Source organism: Schizosaccharomyces pombe (assembly GCF_000002945.2).
Source record: "Schizosaccharomyces pombe strain 972h- genome assembly, chromosome: I".
Taxonomy (NCBI): domain Eukaryota; kingdom Fungi; phylum Ascomycota; class Schizosaccharomycetes; order Schizosaccharomycetales; family Schizosaccharomycetaceae; genus Schizosaccharomyces; species Schizosaccharomyces pombe.
In genome coordinates this window covers 987188-1002509 of record NC_003424.3, presented here as the reverse complement: position 1 = coordinate 1002509, position 15322 = coordinate 987188, and the positions used below count along the sequence as shown (strand labels likewise).

Genomic DNA, 15322 nt, shown 5'->3' with positions numbered 1-15322 from the left:
ACATCTTGTTAAAATTCTAATGGGTGAAGCCTTTTTTTTTATTAATCATAATACCATCGTTTCATCTTTGTTGATTTTGTTATTACTTTTACGTATCAATGAATTTTTACGAACTAATTTCAACTAAACAATAACGACAGGCAAGTTTGTGTAAACTGAAAACATCTGCACAAGTTGTATTTTAAAATAAATTTTATTCTATAAGTCTAAAGGTTCACATCCAGTGTGAACAATTAATAAAATAAGTGGTTAAATAATAACCAACTAATTCAAAAAGATGCAAAAAAGAAAAACTCAGCAAGAATAATTTTAATAAATTGATCTCTAAGCCGGCCTAGACGATATCCAAAAAGGGTTTCAAGTTGAGAGTAGTTCACGTTCCAGACGTGTATTATGAACAAAATGTAGTTTTTTAAATAGTTTGAAAACATACAAGCAATAAGTATAGTACATCTGAAGAAATCCAAAAAAGCACCTCGCAATACAATTCCGGACTTTGGTCATGCTTAAGCAGCAACAAGTGCACCATTGGAGCAACCGTATATAGAGGAGTCATAGCACGCATTACCACAAGCTAACAATGGAGACCCATTTATAATGGGACACAGTATATTGCCATAACAAATATAACTTTGTGAATCATACCAAGCTGATCCACATTGGGCTATCACATTAGTGGATGTAGCAGATGTAGTAGTAGGTGTAGGTGTAGTAGTTGTGGTAGGTGTAGGTGTGAAAGTTGTAGTAGCTTTTGTTGTTGTAACAGTGTTTGGAGACAAAGAACCATCAGAACAAACATATTGGGAAGGATTATAGCATGCACCATTACAACTCAAGTAATCCACTCCGTCTATTATAGGACATAACTGATCATTGTCACAATAATAAGAGGATGCGTCGTAGTAGTTAGAGCCACATAGTTGCATGCCAGTTGACTGTGCGGTAGTAGTTGTTGAAGTTGTAGTAGGTGTGGGTGTTATTGAGGAAGTAGTTGTGGGAGTAGGCGTAATGGAGGAAGTGGTCGATGAAGATTGAACAGGGCCCAAAGCTCCATTGTCGCAGCCATATTGCGAAGGGTTATAGCAAGCTCCGTTGCAGTTTTGATATGATACACCATTAACAATAGGGCAGAGTACAGTTCCGTCGCATACATACAAACTTGCATCAAACGTAGCACCATTACAAGTACCAGAGATGCTTGTAGTAGTAGGAGTCGAAGTATAGGATATAGGTAGTGTACAACTGGCAGTTGCAGTAGTAGAGGTTGTCGTAACACTTCCGGTACTCGTAGAGGTCGTGGTGGTAGAAGAAGAGCTAACAGGATAATAAACGGCATCATTAGCCCATAAGCCAGCGGCATAAGCCAAATACCAGGCACGAGAGGCCCCGTCATCTAAGTAATCGGTATTAAAATCAGAACTGGAGAAATATTCATAACTTTCTTCAGGTTCAGCAATAGCTAGATTAGCATATAAAAGACTTCTCCAACCGCTATCTACATAGTCAATGACACTAGCAAGTAAGGCATTCCATTCAGCTAGTACAAAGCTAGGACCACGGATAAAAGCTGAAATTGGAGTGATAGGCAACATATGAATTCCTTGGATGTACTCAATATTAGTACCAAAATAGGTAGTGTGAGTAATTTTGTTCATGAATGTAATACCGGCAACATAATTAGGTTGCATAGAAGTGGGCTGGACGTTTCCATCAGCATACAGCATGTACTTATTCAAAGCATTTCTTTCAATGCCCAAAATAATGTTTGCGCGATCCTCCATATCAGAATCGCCAATTACTTGACCCCAAAGTTTCATACCGAAAAAGAAGTTATAATCTTCGGACGTTGATTCTTCATCCTTGCCATCATTAGACTCAAACAAACCAGATGCCCAACCATGACCATGATAAATATCAATCATTCGGTGCTTTGGAAAGTAAGGATCATTTGATGATGGATTGGCAACATCACGAACTAGAAAGTTAACCCATTCCTTATTGTTCCCAGTGTTAATCCAGTCAGGATCAATATGACCAATTACAGCAGCAGTGAAAACAAAATAACCATAATGGAAATGGTGATCATTATAGTAGCTGTTACCAAAATCAGCCAAGGAATCACCAGATAGACCAGCTACACTGACAACTCCTTTCCAAGTGTTATCATAAGTCAGAGGGTAAATTTGCTGATTGTCAACAAAACGGGCAAAAGCAGCCTCTAGTTTTTGAATACATTGTTCGCTGCTGGTCTCATCACCAAGAATATCATTAATTGTAACACACAGCATTGCATACTTAGCCAAAACTTTGCCAGAATAGTACATTGAATTCAAATTAGAGTTGGCAGAGAAGTCTTCGCCCAATTCAGTACCAGCAACCTCAGCGATGATCTCTAATGCTTCTTCCGAATAACCAATCTGACCACCTGTCGGCGACCATGGAAGAAAACCAATGTCCTGAGGAATAGCTTCGGCGAATGTTATAGAGTTTCCAGCTGCGGCATTCATATCACCACTTACTAGAGAAGCCAAAACAATGGATGTAACTTTGGTACCACTGACAGCTGTATCCACTTGATGAGGCAATAAGAAAAATAGAGGCTCTACTGAAGTATCCCCAGCAGTCGTAAAATCAAACGAGTAATAACCAACAGCATCCTCAACATATCCGGAAATACTAATACCGGTAATATAGACACCCGCATAAGTGTCATAAAGAGCTTCAGCGGTGCCATCTCCAAGAGGAATTTTCGCGATTTGAATGTAACCATTGAAAGTGTTGCTTCCAACAAGCATTTGAGATGTGGATTCAGTCAACGTAAGGCTATCCCCATAAATGTAAATAAGCCAAACGTGGTTATCAGACATCGTGACACGATACTTTTGAACAGCAGAAGTACCCGGCACTTCGACAAAGTCATTGATATAAAGAGTGGATGAAAAAATTTGAGGAATAGCATTAGTGTAGACAGCAGTAGTAACGGCCATACCCTCAGTCAAAGTAAGTTGCATAGACGAAGAGTCCCAAGAGAAAGTAAAGCGAGCAGACATCTGATCAATCTCGTCGACAATTGGGTCAGTATTAGAGGTAATACCAGAAGCACCAAATCCGAGCGAACAAATACCGATGGGTTCATAATAATAGGAAGGGATTGTATCGTCCGTATCCATTACACGTTGATTGTCATCGGTATGAGCAATACAAATGCCACCCATCGTGTCTGAAGACTGCCACCAATATCTGAAGGGATCAGCATACATGAAATTAGTACGAGAACCAAGTAAATTATTATCAAAAAATTTGTTAGTTTCAATAGGGGAGCTCAAGCTGTCAGTACTGACGCCGGCAGGAGTAACTGGGTGCGAAACGGTGCCGAAATAACTGGCTGGGTTGATAGTATCAACAACAGAGTCGAAAACATTGGTATCACGTTTTTTTAAGCTAATATTAGAGCCTGTGGAAAATTTGGTATCCTTGGTATCCTTAAGGATTGGCGAGCATTGTGCCAAACTTATGGTCAAAAGACCAAATATAAAAGAACGTAAATAGGAACTCATAGTTCCTAACAATAAAGTAAGTGAAAAGATAGCAAACCAAAAATGACTAAAAGGAAAGACAGAGAAAATAAAAGATTTAAACTAAAATTGCTAAAGTAACAAAAAAAAATGAAACAAAGAATGAGGAAATCAAAAAGGTAATACAATAATTAAGAAGAAGCTGCTTAAGGATTTATTAGACTCCAATATCCAATGTTATTATGATAGTTAAGTGGATATGGATTAGTAAATTCTTAAGTTTTCCAGATTAGGTATCACTTGGGTTTCAAGATTTCCCGATTGTTTACAATCAATAAGGAGGTTGTGTCTTACTTAGGTTATAGTAATTAGAAAAGCGAACCTTGATACTTTATATTATTCCAAATTTGGAAACTTGGACAGCCATCATGTCCTTTTTCTTAGCATGTCCAGCCATATTTACCATAAAGAGGACAAATGTGGGTGGTCGGCGGAAATCTGGATGTCTTAACAGCCAGCCCTTTTTAAGAAAAACTGTTTATACATAAGCAAATGTAAACAACACAACTTGAAACATTACTTTGGCGTTATTTGATTGTATGATACTCTTCAAAATGACGTTAAGTAGCTAGGTAGTTAAATATTTTGGCGTCCGGTGGCTTTCGAAAAGTAGAAACGCGTGGGATAAAACAATTGGTATCTAGATAGTACTTGAAATAATATTCAGGAGTAGTAAGTATCAGTAGATTTTCCAAATACAAGCATTTCGCCAAGAGCTACTTATTAAAAACGCGCTCGCGAAAATTTAATTTCTTGACAGTGGAACATGGGAGTAAATATATTTATGTAATTTGAATTGAAAAATGCTTGGTGATTCGTGAGGGTTCAGGATACCTATTAAATAACCAAATAGTAAAAAATCACTTTTCAATAGATTGCTAAATACAGAAATTTTACAAAAATAGGTACAGGCAACATATTGTTTGGAAAGTGTCCAGTTGTTTAGTAAGGTAGCGTGTAGCAAAGCAACAACACAAAACACTCGCTTTGCTAAAGATGGGTGGTTGGAATACGGGATAGATTGTTGAAATGCGTTACAAATTTTAGCAGATTTAAACTGGGGGGTTGATGAGAAATGAAAACAAACATGCAGTAGAATTTAAATATATTTAGTATAAAAGTAGAAAATACATTGTTTATCAAGAGTTTGTTGTTATATTTACCTCAACTGTACGCGCAGCATTACCATAAGCTGTAAATATTGTTCACTCTTGTTTATTTACACGTGGTAGCCATAGTAACCAAGGGTTAGGGTATTCAGAGCATTTATATACTAAACGCTGTGGTCCTGAATTTATTGTAAACAAATCATCTAAACACTTTGAATTTCAACGTTACAAAGTTTTAGTATCTTCGGATCCTTTTTCTTTGATATATTAGGCTGGTCCTATATTGTTTGTCTTAAGGAAAAGACTGGTATCTCTTCCTTATACAGTTAATAGATTATTTCTTTGAGCAGGTTCTCCTTCACATATTATTTCATTGCATTGCATTGCTTGCTATATTAGCACTCGACTCATTCTTTTATCCAATTATTCAAAAATATTAATTAATGCGCTGTGGTGCCGGTCATCATAAAGTCATTCATTTGCTTAAAATCGATTAATTCTTGAAGACGTTCGTTTCTCCTTCTACGATTTGTTTACGAAACCTAATAGTCCTTTATTTGTTAGCGCACTTTCTTTTCTCTAAAAAAAAAAACAGCAACAACAAAGCTTAAAAAATTAATAAAGGCTTTCAAAAAAGTTGAATTCTTTTTGCTACTAACGTTACATTATTATATAGCTTACCTATTGAATTTTTAAAAAGTCTTTTCTTTCTTCGCTTTTCTTTTTCTCTTTCATCTTTTCTACAACAAAAAGAAATTGAAATCCACTTTATTTCTAATTCATTAGAAGTTTTATTCAAAGTTTTGGATACGTTTCTGTCCTTTGATATTCGCTTCTTGCATTATTTTTCTTTTACATATATATTTTGAGCGAGTTAATCAAAATGGAGATAGCAGGTAATTCTTCAACCATATCGCCTACATTTTCAACACCCACAAAGAAAAGGAACTTAGTCTTCCCTAACAGCCCTATAACTCCCCTGCATCAGCAGGCACTTTTAGGCCGTAACGGTCGTTCTTCCAAGCGTTGCTCCCCTAAATCTTCTTTTATCAGAAACTCACCAAAAATCGATGTAGTAAATACAGATTGGTCTATTCCACTATGCGGATCACCACGAAACAAAAGTCGTCCTGCCAGTCGAAGTGACCGCTTTATTCCTTCTCGTCCAAACACTGCTAATGCTTTTGTAAATTCTATCAGCAGTGACGTTCCTTTTGATTATAGTGAATCAGTTGCTGAAGCATGCGGTTTTGATTTAAACACGCGTGTTCTCGCCTTTAAATTGGATGCTCCTGAGGCCAAAAAGCCTGTAGACTTGCGCACTCAACACAATCGGCCTCAAAGACCTGTGGTTACACCGGCTAAACGACGCTTTAACACTACTCCTGAACGAGTTTTAGATGCTCCTGGTATCATTGATGATTACTACTTGAATTTGCTGGATTGGTCAAACTTAAACGTCGTTGCTGTTGCTTTGGAGCGCAATGTGTATGTTTGGAATGCTGATAGTGGTTCGGTTAGCGCTTTGGCAGAAACCGATGAATCAACCTATGTTGCTAGTGTAAAATGGTCTCACGATGGTTCATTTTTATCCGTCGGTCTTGGAAACGGGCTCGTTGATATATATGATGTTGAATCACAGACAAAACTTCGAACAATGGCAGGCCATCAAGCTAGAGTTGGTTGTCTCTCCTGGAATCGTCACGTTCTGTCGAGTGGTAGCCGTTCTGGCGCTATTCATCATCATGATGTGCGTATCGCTAATCATCAGATTGGGACTCTTCAGGGACACTCTAGTGAAGTCTGTGGTTTGGCGTGGCGTTCAGACGGTCTTCAGTTGGCCTCTGGCGGTAATGACAACGTTGTTCAAATTTGGGATGCCAGATCTTCGATTCCCAAATTTACCAAAACCAACCATAACGCTGCTGTAAAGGCAGTTGCTTGGTGCCCTTGGCAAAGTAATCTATTGGCGACAGGCGGTGGCACAATGGATAAACAGATTCACTTTTGGAATGCTGCCACTGGTGCAAGAGTTAACACCGTGGATGCGGGTAGTCAGGTCACTTCACTGATTTGGAGCCCTCATTCTAAAGAAATCATGTCTACTCATGGCTTTCCAGATAACAATTTGTCTATATGGTCTTATAGTAGCAGCGGATTAACCAAACAAGTTGATATTCCTGCACATGATACCCGAGTTTTGTATTCAGCTTTATCGCCTGATGGAAGAATTCTTTCAACTGCAGCCAGTGATGAGAATCTGAAATTTTGGCGAGTTTATGATGGGGACCACGTTAAAAGGCCCATTCCAATTACCAAAACCCCGTCCAGCAGCATAACAATCCGTTGAACAACACCAGTTTCTTTTAGATTTCAACGTTTAGCTCGTCGAATCACTATGTTGCATCAGTTACTCACTATTTATTTATTTGGATTTGGCGCTAATGGGAAGATAATTGACACGTTTAAACTAATATTTTAATGACTCGTGAATAAATAATATGTGCTACAATTCAACTTGAGTCGATTTTATTATAATAGGATTGATGCTCGTATAACAAATTTGTAAATTCAATAGTTTGGCTTTTAATGAGAACAAGTTGGTTAATATAAATCTTCAGCCTGGCAAATCATTTTTCCGAAATGTGACCTTGTTGTTCCAATCGCTAAAGATATTTTGGTCTCATTGTTGTTATAATGTTCGCATCATGGAAGAGTACTAGGTAGTTATAAAAAAAAAAAAAAAAAAAAAAAACTTATCAATCTAATTCGTATTATTGAAACACAGATGAATTAAGAAAAAAAAAAACTAATGCTAATTCACGCTCATAATTGGCAAACATTTGGTATTTACGATCTCATGTATTTTCTTAACTACCTATTGCTGTACCATAGTTGGTTTTCTTCATCGGGTAATGTTAATCTCATCAGTAAACAAATACTGTTATTATACGTTATTTGCTTTAAGAAGTGAAATGAGAAAAATGGGTGAACTAGGTATGAATAGTGAATCCCCTATTGTTACAGGAGGATATGGATTTCAATAAAAGGTAAGACCTTTGACAAAGCCGACTAACCTTGGGGTGATCTGATTGAGATTAAGTACAATCATCCTGATAAAGCAATAATCGCATCACGAACAACGAACAATTCCACCTTTAGGGGTGGATAATTTGGTTTTGTGAGACTTGCATTGGCATAGGTTTTGATGCTTTTTGTGCCTTTCTCATAAATCTGGAGTATAGTTTTCTTACCGAGCGAAGAAACATGATGCTTTTGATCCAGTGACAGTTTCCCAGAGATCGACAATAGGCCACGGATCTTCGCTATGGTTATCAAGCTACTAGGGTACTAGGGTAGGTGTAGCGTTCAAAGCTAACAGTTGTATTCAAGCTTAAGTTTATATTTTGTTAATATAAAAGAGTGACAAGTTTGCATATGAATGAAGATTTTCGCTAGTGCAGAGTGAATGAACGATTTGAAATAAAAAAAAAATGCAGGAAGCATCTTCGTATGCGTAAGCCATGTAAAGATCAACCAAATCGCTGTAACAATGGAGAGACATGTGGCTCCTGAACATGACAGATATTCGAAGCCACGTGGTTATTAACCAACTTGATCAACCTAAATGAGAATGCAAACTATATTTAGGTACATGCAAAGAATTTTTTTTATAAATTGTCTGAAAGAAAAAGAAAAAAAACAGAAAAAAACGAAAAGCAAGGAATGCTATTTATGAAACACATGAGGGCATAATCTAAGTATCAAAAAATTAACGAAACATCTGTGTTTTTTTTTTATTTTTAAAAGAACATTAGAGGTTAAACAAGTTAATCGTTCTTATACTGTTTTTGCTTGGCTCGTGATTTTCTCAATTCTTTGGATTTTTGTACTAATGCGTATCAAGCAAGCTACTTTACTAACGTCTAAATAAAAAGCTCTTAGTATTGTTGTTGCCTTTGGGCTTATCAAATTTGCCGCCTTATCACTCGCTAATGTCGAGGTTCCTACTTGAAAGTTGTTCCAACATTTTTTCTAAGTCCTTTATTCACCCAAATTTGCATTTGTAAATTGGGTGAGCTTGTCGCTTTTGCTAGTTTTGTTTTCAAGTCACTTCCTATAAACCTATTGATTGTGCAAGAGTTGCTAGCAAATTGCTAGACGACCATTGATTTTCACCTTCTTTTGTTTTTTTAGGGCTTTTTCTTTTGTTATTACGAACAGTTTGGCCGTCCGGTTATTCTGAAATAATTTATTGTATTCATATATATATAATTATAGAGTTAGTAACGCTACCTTTTTTAAAAAAAAGACTACAAAGAGTTTCTTGGCCTTTACGAAAAAGGTGCTTAGTTTCCTTGTTAAATTGGAGCTTAAATTTTGTATAAATCGGCTTCCAATTTCATGTTCTGTGCTTGCGTTTTTTCTTTGCGCGCTTTTCTCAAGCAGCGTAGCGTTTTCAAATCGGGCTTTCTTTACTTTTGATTTGTTTAGTTCCTATTATCTTGTTATTCTTTTTTTTTCTATCTATTGTTTCCCTTGCAGTTATGAACCCGTATGTTTCTTATCCCGAAATTCATATGAAACGGAATAGAACGGGTAGTATTAATTCAAATCCGCTATATATTCCCAACCCAAACGTCGAGCCTACGCCCAAGCCCACAAAAAGAAGAACGAAAACTGGATGTTTAACATGTCGCCGTCGCAGGATCAAGTGCGACGAAACCAAACCTTTTTGTTTGAACTGCACAAAGACAAATAGGGAATGTGAAGGTTATCCAAATTCAGCTGCTCAAATGCAAGCCATGGGGAGTGTATCGCCTCCTGAGCTAAGCGTTCATTCTGCTCAACAGCCATTGATACCTACTTCAATTGCTTCAAGTAGCGCTCAAACCGGAGACACTTTTTCCGGCTCTTCACAATCCAATTTTAATACAAATGATCTTAATCAGATGACCTCCTCCTCCAATTTATCCACCGTTACCCCAATCAAACAGGATCATCAAAAACCTATGAATTTACAAGGATTTCCAAGTGCTTATCAACAGCATCAATACCTTCAATCCAATCATAACGTTCCTACAAATAATTCTTCTAGCGCTACTTCGTCTACAAAACCCTCTGTACAATCGGTGGGTCAGGCCTCTTACCCTTTTCTTTCATCAGTTTCCAATTTCCCTTCAAACTTTAATTCCGAACTGTTTCCGTTTTATTTTCACGATGTCGTACCTTCTATTTGTGCATTTGAATTTGATAATAACATAGCCTTGCATTTTTGGTCAGTCACTGTTCCCCAGTTTGCTCAATCGATGCCTTGTATTGCTAATTCTTTAATGGCTTTTGCGTCTATTAAGAAGCTCGACGTTTTTGGTGCTTACAGTCATTTGACCAGAGCTCTTCGCTGTCCAATGCCTGGTCCCAATTCTTTTGAATACCTGTTGGTTTCTGCATTTTTGACTCTCACTCAGCTCAATCTCCCAGCCTATGATCTCAATTTTTGTAATAATTTTATTAGAAAGTTAAGTTGGTCTTCGTCTACCAAATCAAATTATGTCAGCTTATTGATTGCTATGGTCGTTCGTGAACTAGTTTTTGCAATTCTTCCTCGTGGGTGTATCTGGGGGTTTAATGGAAAGCCTTTATCGGAAGTTTCTGTTTCTCGAAGTCATGCACCTGTTTCGGATTCTTTGTTTACTATTGGATTGGACATTCTCTCTCAACCAACCTTGTCTGATGATTTGCATCGAGAACGAATGGTTGCTTGGCGAGATGAATATCATGTGCACTTGTATTCAGCATCAAGAAGTCCTCTTACTAAAGTTATAGATTGTGTAGGACATGCCGTTACCAAAAACAATAATGACGTTCTTTCTGGCTTACAGCAATTAATGCAAGAAGAATGCACAGATATTGCAGTATTACGCACTTCCTATTTATGCGTATTATCTCTACAAAATGTTTTTGCATCAAACTCTAAAGAATTTAAACTTCGGGCACAAATCGAATCTCATTTCGGAAGATTGATGCTAGAACATTTTATGGATTGCAATGTCTTAAATCGACCAGTACTTTAATTTTAAAATCATTTTGATGCTTTTCAATAAATATTGATATAGAACTGTATAATAGCTAGACAAAATCACGCATCAAACATATAATCTCTCGTTAATAAGATAAACACTTCATTTGTAAGATTCGCATAGTGTAAAAAGAGCCGAAATTTACGAATTACGGTACGACAGTCATACAAATGGTTTAGTCTTTGTTCTAAACATACTATATATTACCTTAGGAAGAAGACTATTGAGCGGTGGCTGTATGGAGATGTGGTTCAGAAGGGTACACAGGTGCGGGACTTCCCATTCTAGTTGCGAGGGAAGACTGTTCTTTTAAGCTGCTCAATTGCTTAAAGCGGAATTTCTCGTAATGATAGTATGAGGTCGTTTCAATTAAATCTTGAAGATGAGTTCGCATCAAAAAGTTACGAAGAAAAACAAACTCGCAGTGGTTTTCATCATCCACATTGACAACCCCCCATCTGTTTTGACGACCACGAATAGGCCTTCCATCTACGATAATGGCTTTTTCGGAACCGACCACGGCAAAAGGAATAAGATTTCGGACGGCAGCATTTAGATTAATTTCCTCCTCATCGGCGTCATCAGAATCATAAGGATACAAATTGATGTCGTGTTTAACAAATTCTTCACGGATTTGCTGCTTAAATGCTGCTCTTTCTTCAAGAGTCAATGAATCAGACTTAGCGATAACAGGCACAACATTTACGACTTCTGTTAAGCGTTTGAGGACAGCAATATCAATAGGGCGCAAAGAATGTCCAGTTGGGCGAATAAAGAATAAACAACAATGTACTCTTGTGTCTTGTAGACGTTTCTCGCGATGTGAATTTAATTCACGACGAAGATAGGAAGAGTGTTGGTCCCTAATGTACTTAATTATAGGCTCCCAGCTATTATAGTTAGAAATTGCTGTGCAGGAATAGAAATTTCCATTTCCACTGATCAAACTTACCATTTATCGTTATTAATTTGATCTCCATATCCAGGAGTGTCGATTAAATTTAATTGTAATTGAACACGGTTCTCGCGAACGACTATGTGGTTAGCAATGTAACCATAATAAATATAAGGATTGCTGACTCATTGAAGCCAGCTCAATGAGTTCAATCAAAGATGAAAACCTAACTATAAAAAAATCAACATACCTTGGCTTGTAACATGGATTTCAGTTGTCTGGCGATAAGGAGCTTGGTAATCCAGACGACCCTTACTGTCCATCAAGTGCGCAGAGAATAAAGTATTAATCAAAGTGCTTTTTCCGCTACCTGACGGTCCTATTTGAAACTGTTAACATCATTATAATTGAAAATCTGTAATAAAAATAATACGTACCAACCACCATTACATTAAATTGAAAACCACGACGAATTAACTTGCGGTTAATTTGCGAAGTGATAGAATCGAACCCTATAAACATTAGTTTTGACTCTTTATCAACATTCTTTTGTTTTCATACCCACATAATTATTTAGGGTAACTGCAGAAGGAACTTCCATTGCAAGTTGCGAATTGAATGAATTTGGAATTTGTTGGTTTTGGCCAAGTCAACATTGTAACGTGAAGCAAGTCAAAACAAACAAAAAGGTCTCGGCAATATTTACGATTTTTTTTTTAAATAATCTAACAGAGAGAAAACAAAATTTAACAATATATTTTATTAATAGAAAAGTGTTTCGATGTTGTATAAGGGCCCGAAAATATATTAAATTAGCAATGTAACCTAAAACTCGAATACGATAAACAAGTAGATTACCAGCAACTGAATGCACTATTGAAGATTAAACTGTTTCTTATAATTACAATCATGGTATATTTTTGCACATTGTATTTCAACAAACCAATATGCTGTATCAAGAAAACCAAAACAACTTTTATAATTAAGTAGATCCTTTTATTTTAATGCTACGAGGTATAACTAGTGAGAGTGAAGAAGAATGCTCCATTTTTTATAAACAAATACATGCAACCGCTTCACAGAGATCAAAGTCCTTAAAAATTTTCAACCAGATTCACAAATAATTAGCGCTAAATTTAAGCGATTATTACCAATCAGTAGCTTAAGAAGCATAAGCGTTTCGTACACCGGCAAGCTTAGACAAGAAAGCAGAACTTTGTTCATCTATTTGAGTAGACTTCATAATTTGAGAGCTAATCAATAGAGAGTCAAGAAGTCGAGGCTCCGCAGGGAGCTTGAAGATTCGCTTCCAATCGTCTAAAGGTAAAGGTTGTAAATTTTCGGCAGCACGATTTGCATTTTCGGCCTTACGCTTAGCAATCCACTGTTGAATTTTAGCTTGCTCTCTTGCGAGTTGACGTTGATGAAATCCAAGATTTCCTTGCTCATAATGAAACTCATCAGTAGACTCCAATAATAACTCAATATTCTTTCTATATCTGGTACCCAAACTAACCTCAAAGTTACTGAACGTTTCAGTCAAGGGTAAGTTGCTTTCACAATCTTCAAGAGCAGCTTCGGCGGTTAGGGTAGAAGCTGGAGTAGGAGGCTCACTAAGAGAGTGGAGCAAACAGGTAGCCAAATGAGAGTTGTGAATAACAATAGGAAGTTCACGGATAACATTGGAAGGAGTCAAGTTGTGGCTATTGAGGGAGGAGGCGGTCCAAGTTTTTTCCTCATGGGCAGCCATAAACTCTGGAGTTAACTGATAAGCACGCATGTACAAAGTTCCATTAGAAGATTGAGACAAATCATAAAGAAAAGCGATACTGTTGGGGTTTGCCTTTTGATAAGCATATTGCGTTTCTACAAAAAAGGGGCTACTTAAGAATGAACTAACATAGGCTCCCAAATACCAACCAACGTGACCAGTAACAGCACCAATGTACTGAAGACGATTAAGCATCGCCTCAGTATGAGCTTGGCGTGCTTTACCGGAAACAGACTTGTTAACAGCAGACTCTTCATTTTCAAGAACAGACGGAGACTCGAAGCTGCTACTGACTTGTAAAACACCATCAATGTCAATACCAACAAGCTGACCTGAACGAAAGTTAGTTAAAAATATTATTTCAAGAGAGAAACTGTGGTTGATAAGAAATTTCACTAAGTAGAGCATTACTGAGCTGACAAATGCATAGCTGCATCTTTGATGCAGAAAAATTGCAAGTTTTATCATTTCGAAAAATAGGGAAAACTTATTCTCCAATGACTACACTTACCAATTGTTCCCATATTAGGAAAAGAATCACGGCAGTGCTTGATGATATTCATTACAAGTAAAGATTCTAATTCCACCCGCTCAATAGGGGGAGACTCCAATTCTGGACTACTGAATTAGTTATTTATATATCTTAGTCATTCTTACACATTCAATGAAGTTGTATCAGACATGTTTTTTAAGTCTGCCAAGTAGTTGGTTGAAGTGCAAATTGCTGTACGAACTTCTAAAGGAGTTAGTGTTCACCAGTTTAATGACAAGTAACAACAAGTAGCAACTTTTTAAAGCCATGGCTGTCGGCGATTACAAGTTATAGAATAGAGGAGCCTACCAGTTTTATTAAACCTTTTCTAACTAGTTAAAAAATTTGTAAATTTTTTTTTTGTTTTCTCGGCCTTAAGCTCTATTTTCATGACTTCTTTTACTAATTTACCGAAATATGATTTTCATGCTTATTGTAATTTAAGAGCAGCTTCACCGCCTTGCAAAGTCTTTTTAATATAGTGTAATTGACACTGCATTATACTTGAAAGTTCAACATTATTCGTTGATTGGAAATGAATGTGACTGCTTTTCCGTTATATTTACTATATATACGGGTCATTATCCTCAACAAAACACTATCGACGATACTCCATAGGATCATTTCTATAGTATACGTCCGGCTTGGGTTTCCTAACCTAGCCACAGAACTCAACACGGATGATGATAGGAGGCACCGTTGCCCTCAGAGTGAGGACTTTTAATTCTTTGAAGGCATGCTTTTCGATTAGGTTTTTTACCTAATTGTTTTGCTGTCTTTCTATGCGATGATCTCTTACATGATATGTTTCCTTTTGGTCGTATTATGTAGGGCAGCTGGTGTTTTCTGACGTGTTTAATTTCATCTATTATATTACAACTGTGGTGTCGTTTGATGACATAGATGTAATTTCTAGATGAAGTTGTGTCATGTTTTAGCGTAGATTTTAGTGAATAAATGAAACGATTTCAAATTCCGTTAGATTGTTTGATTTATGTTTCTTATTAAAGGAGTCAATTGTATGGTATTTGGAGTTAGATGGATAGCTTACTTGGCGGCGTTTTTTATTTAATATTGTCTGCTGTACATTCGTTAGTAGTAAAGTATTACACGAACGTTTCCACTCAATTGGAAAGTCAAGTCCATGCTTTGTGGGAGCAACATTGATCATGTATGTTTATGTATTGCTAGTTTGTTTATAGAATAACGCAGATTACGGAATCACGCTATTTAACGTCAAAACGTCAAGAAAGGTGTCAATTATGCTCGTTGTCATGCCAACGTCATTGTTTGCGTTTTTTCTTTGATGATTACTTTGTTTATTGTTTTCAGTTGAAGATTGTAAAAATATCATTAGCTG

The 15322-nt window shown here is 36.8% G+C and overlaps 5 protein-coding genes, 11 long non-coding RNA genes and 1 other non-coding gene across 17 annotated transcripts; 8 read left to right on the top strand and 9 right to left on the bottom strand.

Moving 5' to 3' along the window:
• Positions 1-148: 148 nt before the first annotated feature.
• Positions 149-3878, bottom strand: eng1 (cell septum surface endo-1,3-beta-glucanase Eng1). The gene has a single exon (NM_001018560.3). The coding sequence runs from the start codon at positions 3555-3557 to the stop codon at positions 507-509; it is 3051 nt and encodes a 1016-aa protein (NP_593162.1). The 5' UTR covers positions 3558-3878; the 3' UTR covers positions 149-506.
• SPOM_SPNCRNA.2442 lies at positions 288-538 on the top strand. The gene has a single exon (NR_191810.1). It is a non-coding gene; the product is annotated as a non-coding RNA (long non-coding RNA).
• Positions 666-3825, top strand: SPOM_SPNCRNA.2441. The gene has a single exon (NR_191809.1). It is a non-coding gene; the product is annotated as a non-coding RNA (long non-coding RNA).
• A 93-nt stretch (positions 3879-3971) lies between the features above and the next one.
• Positions 3972-4393, top strand: SPOM_SPNCRNA.2440. The gene has a single exon (NR_191808.1). It is a non-coding gene; the product is annotated as a non-coding RNA (long non-coding RNA).
• Positions 4097-4465, bottom strand: SPOM_SPNCRNA.163. Its single transcript, NR_150524.1, has one exon. It is a non-coding gene; the product is annotated as a non-coding RNA (long non-coding RNA).
• Positions 4466-4802: 337 nt separating this feature from the next.
• SPOM_SPNCRNA.2439 lies at positions 4803-5257 on the bottom strand. Its single transcript, NR_191807.1, has one exon. It is a non-coding gene; the product is annotated as a non-coding RNA (long non-coding RNA).
• Positions 4875-7569, top strand: slp1 (ubiquitin ligase Slp1). Its single transcript, NM_001018559.3, has one exon. It carries the CDS (start codon positions 5568-5570, stop codon positions 7032-7034), a length of 1467 nt encoding a protein of 488 aa, NP_593161.1. The 5' UTR covers positions 4875-5567; the 3' UTR covers positions 7035-7569.
• On the bottom strand, positions 5457-7102 carry SPOM_SPNCRNA.2438. The gene has a single exon (NR_191806.1). It is a non-coding gene; the product is annotated as a non-coding RNA (long non-coding RNA).
• Positions 7447-8623, bottom strand: SPOM_SPNCRNA.703. The gene has a single exon (NR_151072.1). It is a non-coding gene; the product is annotated as a non-coding RNA (long non-coding RNA).
• A 98-nt stretch (positions 8624-8721) lies between these two features.
• On the top strand, positions 8722-10878 carry moc3 (DNA-binding transcription factor Moc3). The gene has a single exon (NM_001018558.3). It carries the CDS (start codon positions 9232-9234, stop codon positions 10756-10758), a length of 1527 nt encoding a protein of 508 aa, NP_593160.2. The 5' UTR covers positions 8722-9231; the 3' UTR covers positions 10759-10878.
• On the bottom strand, positions 9064-9459 carry SPOM_SPNCRNA.2437. Its single transcript, NR_191805.1, has one exon. It is a non-coding gene; the product is annotated as a non-coding RNA (long non-coding RNA).
• Positions 10621-12305, bottom strand: spn2 (mitotic and meiotic (sporulation) septin Spn2). Its single transcript, NM_001018557.3, has 5 exons — positions 12221-12305; positions 12097-12171; positions 11910-12038; positions 11717-11798; positions 10621-11654 (listed from the first exon to the last, which is right to left on the bottom strand). Exons 1-5 carry the CDS (start codon positions 12258-12260, stop codon positions 10985-10987), a joined length of 996 nt encoding a protein of 331 aa, NP_593159.1. The 5' UTR covers positions 12261-12305; the 3' UTR covers positions 10621-10984.
• Positions 10893-12485, top strand: SPOM_SPNCRNA.702. Its single transcript, NR_151071.1, has one exon. It is a non-coding gene; the product is annotated as a non-coding RNA (long non-coding RNA).
• Positions 12486-12643: 158 nt separating this feature from the next.
• tif308 (translation initiation factor eIF3h (p40)) lies at positions 12644-14149 on the bottom strand. Its single transcript, NM_001018556.3, has 3 exons — positions 14088-14149; positions 13942-14048; positions 12644-13762 (listed from the first exon to the last, which is right to left on the bottom strand). The coding sequence occupies exons 1-3, from the start codon at positions 14111-14113 to the stop codon at positions 12822-12824; spliced, it is 1074 nt and encodes a 357-aa protein (NP_593158.1). The 5' UTR covers positions 14114-14149; the 3' UTR covers positions 12644-12821.
• SPOM_SPNCRNA.2436 lies at positions 13502-13850 on the top strand. The gene has a single exon (NR_191804.1). It is a non-coding gene; the product is annotated as a non-coding RNA (long non-coding RNA).
• A 389-nt stretch (positions 14150-14538) lies between the features above and the next one.
• Positions 14539-14817, bottom strand: SPOM_SPNCRNA.2435. The gene has a single exon (NR_191803.1). It is a non-coding gene; the product is annotated as a non-coding RNA (long non-coding RNA).
• Positions 14685-14940, top strand: snu3. Its single transcript, NR_197162.1, has one exon. It is a non-coding gene; the product is annotated as a small nucleolar RNA U3 (small nucleolar RNA).
• Positions 14941-15322: the final 382 nt, after the last annotated feature.

Bases quoted from the DNA above. Each gene is read 5' to 3' on its own strand.
- eng1 (NM_001018560.3), bottom strand. From the start codon at position 3,557: ATGAGTTCCTATTTACGTTCTTTTATATTTGGTCTTTTGACCATAAGT.
- slp1 (NM_001018559.3), top strand. From the start codon at position 5,568: ATGGAGATAGCAGGTAATTCTTCAACCATATCGCCTACATTTTCAACA.
- moc3 (NM_001018558.3), top strand. From the start codon at position 9,232: ATGAACCCGTATGTTTCTTATCCCGAAATTCATATGAAACGGAATAGA.
- spn2 (NM_001018557.3), bottom strand. From the start codon at position 12,260: ATGGAAGTTCCTTCTGCAGTTACCCTAAATAATTATGTGG. The intron at 12,039-12,096 runs GTACGTATTATT...AGTTTCAAATAG, and splicing joins ATTTAATGTAATGGTGGTTG to GACCGTCAGGTAGCGGAAAA. The intron at 11,799-11,909 runs GTATGTTGATTT...CTAACCACATAG, and splicing joins AATCCATGTTACAAGCCAAG to TCGTTCGCGAGAACCGTGTT.
- tif308 (NM_001018556.3), bottom strand. From the start codon at position 14,113: ATGTCTGATACAACTTCATTGAATGT. The intron at 14,049-14,087 runs GTAAGAATGACT...CTAATTCAGTAG, and splicing joins GATACAACTTCATTGAATGT to TCCAGAATTGGAGTCTCCCC. The intron at 13,763-13,941 runs GTAAGTGTAGTC...ACTTTCGTTCAG, and splicing joins TCCTAATATGGGAACAATTG to GTCAGCTTGTTGGTATTGAC.